Here is a 15,140-nt window from a genome sequence, read left to right as displayed (position 1 = left end):
AGATTAAGCTGGTATTAATCTCATAAAGCAGGGTTCTTTACATATGTAATATTAGAATTTTCTGAGACAATGAATTTTGGTTTTTTTTTTTTTCCCCTGTAAGAGGTTTTTATTTAATAGAATTTTTGGACAAAAAAATCGCAATATATCACCTTGCTTATAGTATCGCAATATATCGGGAAATATCGTATCGCGACCCCTCTGTCATGATATGTATCGTATCTCCAAATTCTTGCCAATACACACCCTAGTGTCGACCTTGGCAGCCTCCCCCCAATTTTAGGATTTAATTTATTGGAGGACATATCTGAAATAAAAATGGGTAGATTTGAAACATTTTTTTGAATTAATATTTATCATCGGCGTGGATTTACTGTAGATCTGGACTTGTTTGTTTTTACGCTGGGATTTCAGTGAGTTATTGTGGCTGTGTTGTTGGTTACAGTTCTTTGTGCCTTTTTGAAACTTTTGGTTAGTGTTCAACAGTTACAGGAGTTCACCAGAGACGGGTCGAGGAAAGTCATTTCATCAGCAAAATACATTTTCATTAGTCAAGATGCCGGAAAAGCTAAATTAGAAAGATTGAATACTGTAAACATGATAGTCCAGTTATTCTCTGTCACAACTTCATTTTAAGCTTCTTTGTTCAAATCACAGAATATGTTTTTTAAAATTATTATTAATCGAATTCATTTACATTTCTTTTAATATTGTTTGTTATTGGCTTGGTTTCATTACAGAGGACTACCTCCCCCTCATTGCTGGCTTTGTGGCTGTCACAGTTGTGATCATCTCTGTTGTCTTCCTCTTCATCTACTCAATCTACTACAAGAACACGAAGATGCGCCGCTACAGCCTTAAAAACCCCAAATTCAGCAGCCAGAATAGCAACGTGGCTCACAATGGTTGGGACATCCAGTTACCTGTGACCAAACTGTCTTAGCACCACAGGTGTTGACGATACAGGACTCATGCTGGGAAGGAGCTCAAACTCTCACACCCAAAATCTAACAGTGTTGTAAAACCTGAATACATTTGAAACAAGCTGGAAATGTCTTCTACTGCACCAAACTGTCCCCAAAACTCTGCTTTGACTCGAAAATGTAGTTTTGCACCTACTACTGGATTTCACCTCCTTTCAGTGGACAGAAAGGGACGAAAAAGATGAAGGACTTCAAACTTGGCACAACTTTTATATTTAATTTTTATACAAAGGGACTCTAATATGATTCTTGTGTATTTGACTTTGCAGTGATAATGTTGGACATGCCCCTGTGATTTTTACAACAAAGCCATATTTCTACATAAAAACATTTTTTTAAAAAAACGGCTCATAATTTCAACATGCATTTGCCATGTTGGGAGCGTGAAACTGATGTGATCCTGTTGTAGCTAAACTGGTAAATAGGGCTACAGCTTTTTGGGGAAAAAAATTTGGATACTATTTGCATGACATCTTTTTGTTATTGACCTTTTTTTAGTGCCACATTGTCTTATTCCACATGTTTGTGCTTCTGAAGTGACTGCTCTCTTTATAGTGTATTTTTGAGGTAAAAATATTTATGTAAAGGCAAAAAATTTTGTATTTATTTATTAAAAATCAGTGTGAAGTTGGCTTTCAGAATGAACTGCACAGAGGTATGTACACTTAAAATGCTCTAATCTCAACTGTGATGTGAGAAGTAGACACTGCAAATTGTGAATAGTGATTTAAATGTGTGCAAAACGGTATTTTAACTATTAAAATTGTTGCTTTTGCAGGGCACTTTGTCGGAGAAATATTCAGTGAATTTAGTCCGGTGGTTCCCAAACTTTTTACCTTCTGACCCACAAAATATTCATGGCAAACACTTGTGACCCCAAATATTACTGGTCTGAGTACACAAACTTTGTTAATAACCCTAAAAACACAGGCTTTTTGACAATCTAAACAGCTTTTACACAAATATAAATACTTGTTTATACTTATTTTGTGTTTTTGTAATAGTTAGGGGGGAAATATTACATCAGTAATTATTTTATTGCCCTTTAAATTAATTTCTGGAGATTATCTAAGGTGCTTCATGACCCATTATTGGGTCCCATGTCCAAATTGGGAACCAAAATTTAGTGGTTCCAAAACTTTTCAGCTTTTGACCCACAAAATAACAGTAGCAGAGACCTGTGCCCCCAACTTTTTTTGGATGATAAACTTTTGTATCAGGTCAACTAAACAACAGTTAATATTAAAAGTAACAATATTTTTATACTACATTTATCTATTTTAAATACACTAACCTCACTCCTTTGTAACAACTAAGGCAAAAATGTAATTAATTCCAAAAATCTTTTCAGGACCCCACCTTGATGTTTCGGGACCCCATTTTGGGTCCCGACCCCAACTTTGGGAAACACTGATTTAGTCTACTTGCTACACATTGAGCAAAGGTTTTAAGGAAGTATGGATTACGCAAACATCAATTTTCTTTATATTTAGCCCAACGTTACTCATCGTTTCTTTTTTTAAGGAACTAAGAAGGGTCACAATAAAATGAAATCTTAAAATAGCTTTATTTTAGAGACGTTCAAGGACAAACCGGTGAAAACAAGAATGTTTAAGAGAGACCGCTGTAAGTTACATAAGAAGTTAATTACCTTCCAATATTTTTTTTTGAAAAAGTCCAAGTGAAGGGCGGTTACTCTCTTTGGGAAAGATTAGGGGATTTCCTACATGCGTCTTGTCTGTTTGCAGACTTTTTAAATCAGTCTTAAGGCTACTGTTGCTGAAGCGAGTTTTACTTGATGTACGCAAACGCACCGTTTTTTCTTTTTTTGCTTTTGGTTTCGACCGCGCCACGAGAAAGGTTAAAGGATTTGTTCCGCCGCTCCTCGGAACTGAGGACGACTTTTCAGCTGATTTGTGTTTTTCCTCTTTTCACCTACTTTGCTACAAATCATGATGCGGCTTTTGATAGACCTGTTCATGTTAATTTCGCTATCAGGTAGGCTAAATGACTGTCCCGCTCATTGTTAAGTCGTCGTGAATTATAAATCAGAAATCTGTTGTGGCACTATTTTTTCCCCCACCGCGTCAGTTTTTTAGGAGCCGACGCCCACATTTGTTTGGTTGAAGACTTTTTTTTGGTTAATCATTTATTAGACATATGAAAAGTATGTTTACAACTTTTGCCTGAGTTTATGTTAAACTTGCTTAAAGCCCTCTTGCAGTCAAATGCTGTAGTTAAGATTATAGTGAGCAAAATGAGCATGACCGCCAACACCATGTGTATTTATTACACAATAGGCCTACAGCAAAAGACAAGTTCTGCCTGTGTTTGTTAGCAAAATATTTCATAACCAACTGGACTAGTTTAATGAAACTTTCTTTTAAAATCTTTAAATTATTAGATGTGTCATTACAACTGATTAACCTGCATAATGTTTTGTTCCCCCCAAGATTTGAGTAACTTATTTATTAACATAAGATCTCAGTCCTGACCAGACCTTTAATTTTAAATTTATTATATTTATTTTTCCCTCTATGGAAGTTAGGACGGCAGCAGTTAAATAAACATGTTCATGGTTATTTCAACGTTGTTGAAACCGAGTTCAGCTGCAGCTGTTCTGAAAGTGAAATGTTTTTTTTTTTTTTTTTTTTTTCCCCTTGGTGTAGTGTTTCAGCTATTTTAATGGGAACAGATCTGGGTTGCACCCAGGCCAGTTCAACACTTTTTTACATCTGAATAATACAGCTGCAAAACATACATAATGTGATCTGGTGTTTTTGATCCAAAGTTAAGACTTTATTTATGTGATATAATGTGTTATTAATCAGTGTTAGAGCTTTATTAGCAGTAGGGCTGTGTATTGGCAAGAATTTGGCGATACGATTTATATCATGACAGAGGGGTCACGATACGATATATCCTGATATATTGCGATACTGTAAGCAAGGCGATATATTGTGATTTTTTTGTCCAAAAATTCTATTAAATAAAAACCTCTTACTGGGGAAGAAAAATGAAAAACCAAAATTCTAATATTACATAGACATACTTTTGATTCATTTAGCTGTTGTTCTGCTTTGTATGCATTTTATTTTATTTGTTTCGTATTTCTATTTTCATCCATATTTTCAATTATTAGACTAAATTTGACAATAAATAGTTTGAAATTATATTTTTGCAGCTTTTAGTTTTTAATATTAATTTACAATATGGTCACCCAACACTTAACAATGGCCTCTACCTCAAGAGGTAGAGGAGCCAAGTGGCTGACTCACTKCTGCCAACTAGTGGTCAGAGGCTGAACTACAACATAATAATGAACGGCTGGCAGGAAAGTTGACATTTTAAACCTTAATAAAAAAATCGATACAGGGCTTTAGAATATCGATACAGTATCAGGAAATGAAATATCGCGATATTTCAGTGTATCAATATTTTCTTACACCCCTAATTAGCAGGTGGATTTTCCTAACAGAACACTGAGGCCTAAAAAGGTGCTGGCTTTTCTGAACATGTTTGTAAATATTTCTTATTTTGCACAAATAAAAATAAAAATGACGTTTTTTTATTTTTTTAAATCCGTGCCAGGCGGGTAGATCCAGTAAGACTCTTTTTGTTGTTCTGTCAAAGAGGACAGAGATGACTACTCACTATTGTTTTGCAGCCGCCTCACACCATGCACAGAGATTTGCAGAGTAAATGATATAATTATAAATGAGAAATACCCAAATTTGCAATTTAACCTTTAGAATTTTTGTTGTCACCAGAGAAACTGCATTTTATGTCTACAGTAAATGCAGTGTGAATGCTGAGTGCTGAATGACTGGTAAAAAAATTGCCAAAGATAAAACAAGCAGAATGGTCAAATCAAAAGGCTGAAGTCATCAAAACATATGCTAAGAGACAAAATTTGCTAAATGATAAAAGCTGAAATCAGCAAAGCCATAAATAGCATCTAAAAACATTTAAAAACTTTGCTAAAGTCTTAGAATTAATTAAAAAAGTTAAAATGTACAAAACCCGAAGACTAAATTAACTAAAGCATATCCAAAAGATCAAATTTGCAAAACTGTAACTAGCAGTTAATGAATGAGGAACTATACCGAAAGTTAAAATGAGCAAAATCACGAGAGAAGAAGAAAGCAGGGAACATAACAGCTAATAGTGTGAACGCTTCACAAGCATTCACACTACTGAGGTCAGTTTTTTCTTCTGTATGGTTTTGGCACGTACAGTATGTCGTTCTGCAATTTTTGTGCTATTTTAACGATTCATATCTCAAAACACTCAGCTCCTTCAGGGCATTCCGACTATGACTTTTGGTATTTCAGTTTTTTATTTTATTTTTGTTATTTCACTTTTCGTCCACATTTTCCCCATTGGAAATGAAAGGAGCTGTTTTCAACATCCTTCAAAATGTTTCTAAATCTTTACAGCACCTTATACCTTTTGTTCTGGTTCTGCTCTTTTTAATTTCCATGTGCTAACTAAGTTTAGCTTCTTTTTTGATAACTTTAGTTTTTTTTTTCTGATATTTCAGCTGTAATTTAGCTCCTTTCTGCTATTCTTCTGCTAACATCTGCTTGTTTGAGCTTCTTACTGCTAATTTGAGCTTTTTACACTTCTTTCAGTTGCATCCTGCTAATTTCAGCTGCTTTATGCATTTTAGCTACTGTTGAGCTGTTTGTTGCTAAATATAGCTTTTTCAAGATAATGCACATTCTGGTGGCTTTTTAAGTGTTTTTCTGCATCCTTCAGCAAACGTGCTCCTACTTTTTTATGCTAATATTAGCATGTTCAGCTACAGTTCAGCTGTTTTACTGCACATCTTATCTAGTTTTAGCCCTGTTTTGCACGTTTCAGCCTCTATTTTACTAAATTTATCTATTTCATGCAGAAATAATTTTTTAAGATTGCCACCAAAGTTAAATTGTGCTAAAAGGTGCTTCAATTCAGCCATTTTTTGATATATTGAGCTAAAAACTGGTATGCTAGTAGCTAAGATCAACCTCTATCACAAATAGTAGCCAAAAGAAATCCATGATAGTTAGGGCTGTGTATTGGCAATAATTTGGCGAAACGATACATATCATGACAGAGGGGTCACGATACGATATATCCCAATATATTGCGATACTATAAGCAAGGTGATATATTGTGATATATTGCGATTTTTTTGTCCAAAAGTTCTATTAAATAAAACCTTTTACAGTGAAAAAAAATGAAAAACCAAAATTCTAATATTACAGAGACATACTTTTGATACATTTAGTTGTGTTCTGCTTTGTATGTATTTTATTTTATTTGTTTCATATTTCTTATTTCATCCATGTTTTCAATTATTAGACTAAATTTGACAATAAATAGTTTGAAGATATATTTTTTGCAGCTTTTAGTTTTTAATATTAATTTACAATATGGTCACCCAACACTTAACAATAGCCTCTACCTCAAGAGGTAGAGGAGCCAAATGGCTGGCTCACTGCTGCCAACTAGTGGTCAGAGGCTGAACTACAACATAAAAATGAACGGCTGGCAGGAAAGTTGACATTTTAAACCTTAATAAAAAAATCTATACAGGGCTTTAGAATATCGATACAGTATCGGGAAATGAAATATCGCGATATTTCATTGTATCAATATTTTCTTACACCCCTAATGATGGATGGACACTTTTTCTCATTGTAAATGAATGGAGCTGTTTTCAACATCTTTAAAACTCTTCAAAATGTTTATAAATCTTTATTGGATTTTAAAGCTTTTGTTCTGGTTGTTGTTTCTAACTTATTTGTGCTAATTTTAGCTCCCCCCTGCTATTTCAGATATAATTCTGCTCCTTTCCGCTATTTTTCTGCTAATTTCTACTTTTTTGTGCTTCTTTCAACTTCTTTCTGCAAAATGTAGTTTTTTATGCTTCTTTCACGTTTCCACTGAGCTCGCATTAATCTATAGCTTTCAGCTTTCAGCTATAGTTTTCAGTAATAAGCATTCACTCTAGTATTTTCGCAGGAAATGCAATTTCTCTAGTTAGTTGCTTTTTGTGGCTACTTTCACTATAAGCGTCATGTCTCCTGTGTCCTAGGAAATCCTGCGCGTTCTTGTGAAATTAAGTTTGATCCTCCGAAGCTTGTGGTGAGATTTGGAGATCCTATTCTTGCCAACTGCAGCGCCTCCTCCTGCATCAATGTGGAGGGAATGGGTTGGGAGACTACATACGGTGGAGGAGGCCTGAAAAACAAAGTTACTTCTTTACCTTTAAATATTCCCAAAGTGAAAGACTGGTATCCAGAACCACTGTGTTATATCACCTTCAGTGATGAACAGCAACAGAAATTTGAAATCCTCCCGATCACAGTTTACCGTAAGTAACTTTATATGGCAGCTTTAAATAAACCATATTTTTAATTTCATTAATTACTTTATTGTTCTAACTTGCTTCTTTATTTCTGTTACTTTTTGCTAAAGAAATGCCAGCCAGTGTGAGTTTCAATGAAAGCCAGTGGGGTCCCATGGTGGAGGGCCGGCAGTATTCCTTACAGTGTGATGCTGTGGATGTTAGACCATCTGACAAACTGTCTGTGGTTTGGTACAAAGGAAACAAGATATACAAAGAACCAACAAATTTTCTTATAAATAATGTCAATGCAACATCAACGATCCAAGTGGAAGCCAACAGAGAGGATGATGGAAGGGATTTCTGGTGTGAGGTGAAACTGAACCTGTGGCCAGCAGGACAAGGTCCTCCTGTAGCTCGGTCAAAGCTGCGGAAATTAACAGTAAAATGTAAGTTTTTGTTTTTCCTCGGTGTAACTGTAAAAGCTCAATAATGGAAGCTAATTTTCAGACTTCACGTTCATCCTCAGACCCACCGACTTTCGCGGAGCCTTCCAACGAGACCCTGGAAATGACCCCTGATACAAACCTSACTTTAAACTGCAAGGCTGCCGGAAACCCAAGTCCATCGTACAGCTGGCGCTTTGCACCTACCACACAAGAGGCGACGCAGAAACAAGACGGGATCGAGTCCATTTTGACTCCTGAGGAGTCAGGGATCTACAGCTGCACAGCCTCCAACGAGCTCGGCCAAACAACCAAACATTTCACCGTCCTCCAAGCTGAAAGTAACGTGTTGCTCCTCATCCTGTTTCCCATTACTGTTTGTCAGTGATTTTTATTTGTCGTAACCCTAATTTTGGGATGTTTGTTCATCACAGAGAGGCCCTTCTTTTTTAAAGATGAGCTGTAACAGTGAACCGGAAGCATCGATCTAACCAAACGTCTCTTCTTCCACAGGAGACCGAACCACCTTCGCAGCCATACTGGGAGGATTTATCGGCCTGGGAGCCGTTCTCTTCATCGCTGGACTTGTTTTTGTTACATCGAAAGGAACGTTTGCTTTGCCCCAACCATCAGGAGTTATATGAGGTTTATGTAATTTAGTGTTGCATGCCTTTGCTACAGAAACTATAATTATTTTAGTGTTTTTAAAGCACCAGGTACTGCGAATGCCTCGATGAGGTGTAAGAGGTACAGCTTGTGCTTTCCTGTCTTCTGATTCGCTGGTACAAAAGTTAACRCATAATCTCATCTGCTGGCTTTATACTCTGTTCATCAATGTTTTATTATTAACAACTGGGACATTTACTGTGAGGGAGTGGGGTAGAAGCATGAGTCACCTCGTTTAAGATGTTCTTTCTGTTTTCTGGATCTTTTTTTATGTTTTGAAAGCGTCTCTTCTCAGCTACTTTTTCTTTCTGAATCATTTTCCAGCTGACTCACTGGAACAGTCATTTCTATTTTTGATAGATCTGCTGTGGTAATGTGGTGCTGACTTGCTTTATTGTTATTTTTTATTTTGCACAGTTGTTTGTGTGTAAAGGTTGACTCTCGGCTGGTTAGTCCAGTGAACTGAACTAGTCGTYCAAATCAGTGTTAATCACAAAGATGACTTGACTCGTTAGCTTATCTGAGCATTTAAACGTCTTTTTTTATGTTTCTGTGTTGTTAAACTCACTGTTTTCTATTGATCAAATAGCAAATTGAAGCTTGTGAAGATCAGAAATTTAAAACAACATTTAAAGGAGTATTAATGGGGTAATAAGGTGAAACTTATTTTTGTAAAAGCTTTACTTTCTGCTTGCCAAAGTTTGGGATCATGTTGATGCTTCTGTGCACACTACCAATGTTATCTTSTGTTACGGACGTTTTAAAAAACCAGCAGCAGACTCAGCCACACCTCGGCTCTGTTGTTTTGTTCGTTTCATTTTTCCCAGGAAAAACTTGACGTCTAAGAATGATACCAGAGCTTTGTATCACATCTGCTCTTGAAACYTCAGGGCGACTTCTGGCTTCTTGTAGCATTTTTAGCAGCTAGTTTTGGTCCTTTCCTATTCCCAATGAAAGTGATTTTCTTTTTAAAAGGGAAACTTCCGCTTAAAAAAACATTAATTTTTATCCAACTGTTGTTTTTTTTACCGCTCTATAATTATGAACCACTTCGGTACATCCACAGTAATTATGACATTACTCAGACTACAAATGCACAATGTGTTGATTTTTTAATCTGTTTGTTTGTGTGTTTTTTAATCGTGTAACAGTGTCGAATTGTTTAATGTGTGCTGTGATGTCTTTGACTGTTTTATTTCTTGACGCACTGATGGAGCAGGTTATTTCTGTGCCTTATTTYTTACGATAAAACAATTACCGTATTTATTCAAGTATAATACGTAAAATTTAATCCATAAAATCATGCACTAAGTTGGGGGGTAGTACTATACTCGGATAAATATTTTTGCTGATGTATTTTAACTGAAATATCGGCCTCATTCACAAAATCCCTGAGTCCGGAAATAAAACCACGTCGTGAAAAACGGTTGAAGCGATCTTACCTCCAWCACTTCATTGTGGTTCTCCCAGCGAGATAGTAACAGATCCAAACAGGCGACATGATGTGAAAAAAAAAAGAAAGAAAAAAAAAAGCAGTTCTGCATAACGAACTAATGATATTAATGTGCGTCCGGGCCGCTCCTGGAACAACAAACACATGGTCGTCTGTAATGGCTGCCGTCTACCGGTGTTCTGTAAAAGTTGGTCTACCTGAAAAAAGTTTCCCCACCAGAGGGGGCGCTCACGAGACAGGATGAGATTGTTGTTGAGTGGGATTCTGATGCCTTTATTACAGAGGAGGAATACCATAAACTTTTAATGATACTGATGATGGTGAGCCTGATTTTGAAGGCTTTGATTCAGCTTCATCCACACTTGCTAGAGCCACATAGCTCTACCTGTTTGTTATATCACACCAGTTAACAAATGAGCATTGATAGCTTTTGTTGTAGTTATTATACATTTGTTGTTGTGTACCTTTTAGTACATATGTTGTTAAAATAAAATTAAAAACTGATACAATAGTCAAATGATAATTTTAATGATAAATATAAAGACTGCAAAGGCTAAAAAATCCTGGAGTCCATATGAAATTAGAGGTAGTATGAGAATTAAAAAAATTATGCTTTTTAGGCTAAAAATAGGGGGGTCGTATTATACATGAGATCGTATTATACACAAATAAATACGGTAGTTGTTGTTTTGAGATGTTTTGTAACTTAAAAGCACAGATCCTCGATGGACCAATGCTTCCAAATGAAATGTGTTGTGACAGCTAAATAATTATTTGGGGCTATACCTTTAAAAGATGGATGTATTTTTGTGTAGCCTCCGTCTCTGGCAGAATACTGATGGAGGCAAAGTCAAACCCGTGTCTGTGTTTCTTTTGTTAATCTGTTGGACCACTTCCTCMGCCTCTTTCACACTGACCTACATTTTACACGTCTGGCACATCCATACCAATTAGATGCTAACAAAGAGAATGTAAAGAAACGTGTATGCTACCCTGCCTCAAGTTGCCAAATTAGAACCCCTTTTTTTACTAAAATATATCTCCKTCGACTTTTATCCCTTTTGATTTCCTTCAACGATTTCACTGTAAAGTAGGCCARCTGTTTATGCTTTGCCTGTGTTGCCATAAAAACCTGGCAGATGAGTCATAGATGTGAAAGATCAAAGTTTCACTAAAGCCATGTCTTGTTTTCCCATGAACTTGTTGAAGCAYATTTAAATGTGTAAGTGAGAATGTGAGCATTGGCATTCCCAGTTGTCCACTCCTGTAAATACGCACACCCCAAAAAAGAAGGGGACAAAAAGGCATCCAATATCTCGCCCTCTTGCAGTGACAGTTGTGGTCCGAGCAGATCTGCTGCGTAGCATTCTGGTCACAGTGGTGAGCCCTACAAGCTGCGCGCTGCACATGTCCACCGCTCGGGCCTGCTGGGATTTAACAAAGCGTGGAGGCCGGAGGCCGGACGGGTCGAGCGTGCGAGACGAGCTGAGAACACGCTTTCCTGCACAACCAGTCACAAACTGACAAAATAAAAGAAACTCTGAGGACGGGGGGAACGTCTAATCAGTTCAGACATTTTTAATAGGAGAGCAGATTCGTGTGGTTTTAACACAGTAATCAAAGATGTTCATCCGTGTTGAAGTTGGAGGGAAAACAATTTTTTTAAACCAAATGTCCATGCTTTTAATTTTCTGTTAAAAAATGTCTGCAGTGCAAAGTGACGGGCTTTGTTAAACTCCCCTCTTTGCCCCCTCCTCCTGTCCCTGAAGTCAGCTGGGAGGGAACCCTGTTTTGTTCCAACATAGCTCCCTGCAGAGTTGCCAAGGTTGTTCAAGTTGGAATTTTCTCTCTTTCGACGGCTCAGTGCAGGAAAAAATATATACCATGGGAAACAACTTTCTGACAGGGATTGTGGTGTTTTGCATGTTTTGTTCAGGTAAGCTGATATTTTTAATCCCACTTATTTGAGCTGTAGGTGATGCATGATTCAGAAACGTTAAAAGGAAGAGTTCGAAAGATGAAAGTTCTGTGTGTCTGTGTGGTGGTTCTGTGGTGTTGATGACTGCTGCTGTGTGCCTCAGTGTCGGGTGAAGGTTGCTCCCTGATCCTCAAGCCCTCCAGGGTGGTGGTGGGCTTCGGGGAGTCTGTGTCGGTCAGCTGTGAGGCTACGCGCCCCGTTCGCGTTCTGGGCTGGGAGTCGGCCCTCAGCGCTCCGCAGACGCACGAGGACCGGTCCGTCCAGTGGAGGGTGGACAGCCTCATCGACTGGATTGAGGAGCCCATCTGCTACGGGGTGTTTTTCACAGCTCCCAGACAGTGTGAGGAGAAACTCAACCTAGTTCTTTACAGTGAGTCAGAGCTGTGCTTTTCACAACCACATTGTGCAGAATGTAAATTTAAACAGAATGCAATGATTTGCAAATCTTATAAACCCATGTTAGATGTTTAAACTGAGAAACTACCATTTTTAAGGTAAAAATAAGGTAATTTTCAAATTTGATGGCAGCAGCACATCTGAAAACAGTTGGAACAGGATCATGTTTACCACCGTGAAGCATCCCCTGTAAACGTCTAAGAACCGAGAACAGTTTTTGGAGTTTTTGAAGGAGAATTTTGTCCCATTCTTTGATAGAGAATTCAACTGTCCTGAGCCTTATTTCTTCTATCCTGGATGTCATTATTTGTCATTTTAAAACTTGTATACTTTTCTGCACTGATGGTGCCTTTCCACACGTAAGCTTTGCCAGRGGCMCTAATGCACYCCCATACCGTCAGAGAGGCAGGCTTTTAAACTGAGTCTTTCTTCTCTTTAATATGTTAGTGATTCCCAACCTTTTTAGACTTGTGTACCCCCTGAGCCATTTTGTCATAACACTAGTACCCCTTCTGTCAAACATGATGATGATTCTCTAAAACTATAATATACAACTGAATATTACATGAAAATTATTTATTTAACGTTTATGAGGCGTTTTGTTTTTTTCAACTCAAATTAAACAAAGATAAAAACGTTGCCTTGACAGTGAATAAGTAATTAAATCAATAAACCAGGTAGTGGCAGGTGCAGGAAGCAGCAGCGTCCAAAATGCATCAAATACCCCAAATGAGCAAATTCCGTGAGATTACACGTTTTATACTGGATACTATTTTTTGTCAATTTCTTGATTCCGTTTGCATCTTTCTGCACTGTGGAAATCATGGGGCCCTACATATCCCAGTCCTATTTTTATTTATTTTTTTACACACCTGGGACATTTTTCCACATACCCCCCTGTAATATGCTGGTTGGGAATTACTGTTAGAGAACCATTTTCCTTTTTGCCTCATTCCATTTTTGGCCTACAGAAAACATCAATGTGTCTGACTGGTGTTCACATATGGCTGCTTCATTGCTTGATAGAGCTTTACCCAGCATTTGTAAATGGCATTGCAAATTGTGTTTATTGAAACTAATTTGTGGAAACGTCCCTGTGGCCATGCAGTGATGTTCAGTTAACGCACTTTTGGCTGAGAACCTGATTGACCAATATTGACTGTTTTTTTTTTTTTTGAATGATGATGATGATATGAACTGTAGATAACATGATTTTAGAAGTCTTCTGAGTTTTTCCTTTGAGGAACATTTTTTTCTAACATTGTTTCACTATGTTTMCTAGGTTTTCGCAGACTGGTGAACTTCTGTTTATTTACTTCTGAGAGAATCAGAATCTCTAAAACGCTGTTTTTATTTACAGTCGTCTTACTGATGTGTTGCCAAGCTGTTTCCTTTTCATTTTCCAACTTCTTTGAGATGTGGTGCTGCCACAAAATTCAACATTTCCAAAAGAAATCCAAACATTTGATATGTTCGTTCCATTGTGAATAAAATATGGGTTTGAAAAAAAAAAGTATAAATTATCACTGTTTGCTTTTATTTTCATTTTAAACATCACAGTTTTTGGGGAATCTGGATTCTAAAAGCCTGACTGAAATTGACCTGTTCACTGACCCGAACAATTTGTTCTCTTCATAGAAACCCCGGACAGCGTTTCCATCCGGCTGGTGAACCACACTGGGCCCATGGTGGAGGGGAAAGAGTATCAGCTGCTCTGTGAGGTTCAGAATATCGCTCCGGTTCAGTTTCTCACCCTGAGGTGGTACAGAGGGCAGACTGAGGTTTACAAACACTCCTTTTCTGACCTCACGTCTTCCTCGCCCGTCCAAGTGTCCTCGACTCTTGTCATCACGCCGACCAAAGCTGAGAATGATGCCGAGTATAAGTGTGTGGCAGAGCTGGAGCTTGGACCCGAGGGACCGCAGCCACCGCCTACTGTAGCCTCAGAGCCTCTCACGGCATCTGTGTACTGTACGTTATGGAGCYGTTTTCACTTTATGAATAATCCTTTTAAGCATCAATGATTAATACATGTGACTCTCTAGGTCCTCCAACATTCTTCAGTCCTGAAACAGAAGTTTTTGAATTAATACCAGGTGAAGAAATCACMCTGAACTGCACGGCTGCAGGAAACCCCACACCTGCATACAGCTGGCAATCCTCCCAGCCTATACAGGAGAAAATGAGGGAGGAAGCAGTTGTCACTTCCTCCTCATTGCTCCCAGGAACCTACACCTGCACTGCCTCTAATATGCTGGAAAAAAAGAGCAAACAGTTCATTGTCAAAGCAAAGACCAAAGGTAAAACAAAACAAAAAAACTGGTTTGAGTTGTTGCACGTGTACACTGTCTTCACCCTCTGTATCCTAATCTGCATCTTTCTTTGTTTTCACTTAGCGGTTTGAGGCCCGCAAACTTGAGAAGAACCAGCTGGGAGAATTTCACTGTGCAAATGTTACTGTTGCTGCCTCGAAGAAGGAAAGACATTTGATATGCTGTGGAGGTTTTGATGGATCACGCTTTCATCAAGAGTTAGATCTCAGAGAACAAAAAGAACTGAAAATGTTACGTTGGTCATTTAATGTGAAAGTTTGTTTAGGCCATAGTGTACTTTTTACACTTTCCATGTGATAATCTTCCTCTAATTTATATATTTTTTACTAAACTTATTTTTCCACTAACTTTGTAACATAACAAAAGTGTAATTACTCATTATTACAATGACTAGTAGTGAGAAGTTACTGTAAATATGAGCTGTTTCTTAATTTTCTTTACTTTATAAATGAAATTTAAATGGGAAAATGTGTTTTTTCATTAATTGCTGATCAATTTTTTTTTAAGGGTTAATAGCATCTTGACATGATTTGTCAAAACACTTCTGC

At 37.5% G+C, this 15,140-nt stretch overlaps 1 protein-coding gene across 1 annotated transcript in view; it reads left to right on the top strand.

The window, feature by feature from the left end:
* The window catches only part of LOC106527077 (hemicentin-1), a 28,724-nt gene extending 13,584 nt beyond the window's left edge, over nt 1-15,140 (top strand). The window contains exons 10-21 of the mRNA XM_014021843.1: nt 741-942; nt 1,253-1,274; nt 2,897-2,981; nt 7,069-7,347; nt 7,452-7,769; nt 7,850-8,107; nt 8,280-8,401; nt 11,653-11,821; nt 11,967-12,233; nt 13,898-14,230; nt 14,305-14,559; nt 14,656-15,140. Of these exons, the coding sequence (XP_013877297.1) occupies nt 741-942; nt 1,253-1,274; nt 2,897-2,981; nt 7,069-7,347; nt 7,452-7,769; nt 7,850-8,107; nt 8,280-8,401; nt 11,653-11,821; nt 11,967-12,233; nt 13,898-14,230; nt 14,305-14,559; nt 14,656-14,663 (2,318 nt within the window). The 3' untranslated portion in view covers nt 14,664-15,140. The remainder of the gene's footprint in view (nt 1-740; nt 943-1,252; nt 1,275-2,896; nt 2,982-7,068; nt 7,348-7,451; nt 7,770-7,849; nt 8,108-8,279; nt 8,402-11,652; nt 11,822-11,966; nt 12,234-13,897; nt 14,231-14,304; nt 14,560-14,655) is intronic.

The sequence above is a fragment of the Austrofundulus limnaeus genome, unplaced genomic scaffold (genome assembly GCF_001266775.1).
Source record: "Austrofundulus limnaeus strain Quisiro unplaced genomic scaffold, Austrofundulus_limnaeus-1.0 Scaffold4, whole genome shotgun sequence".
Taxonomy (NCBI): domain Eukaryota; kingdom Metazoa; phylum Chordata; class Actinopteri; order Cyprinodontiformes; family Rivulidae; genus Austrofundulus; species Austrofundulus limnaeus.
The sequence above is the reverse complement of the archived record's forward strand: the minus strand, read 5'-3'. Positions and strand labels throughout refer to the sequence as shown.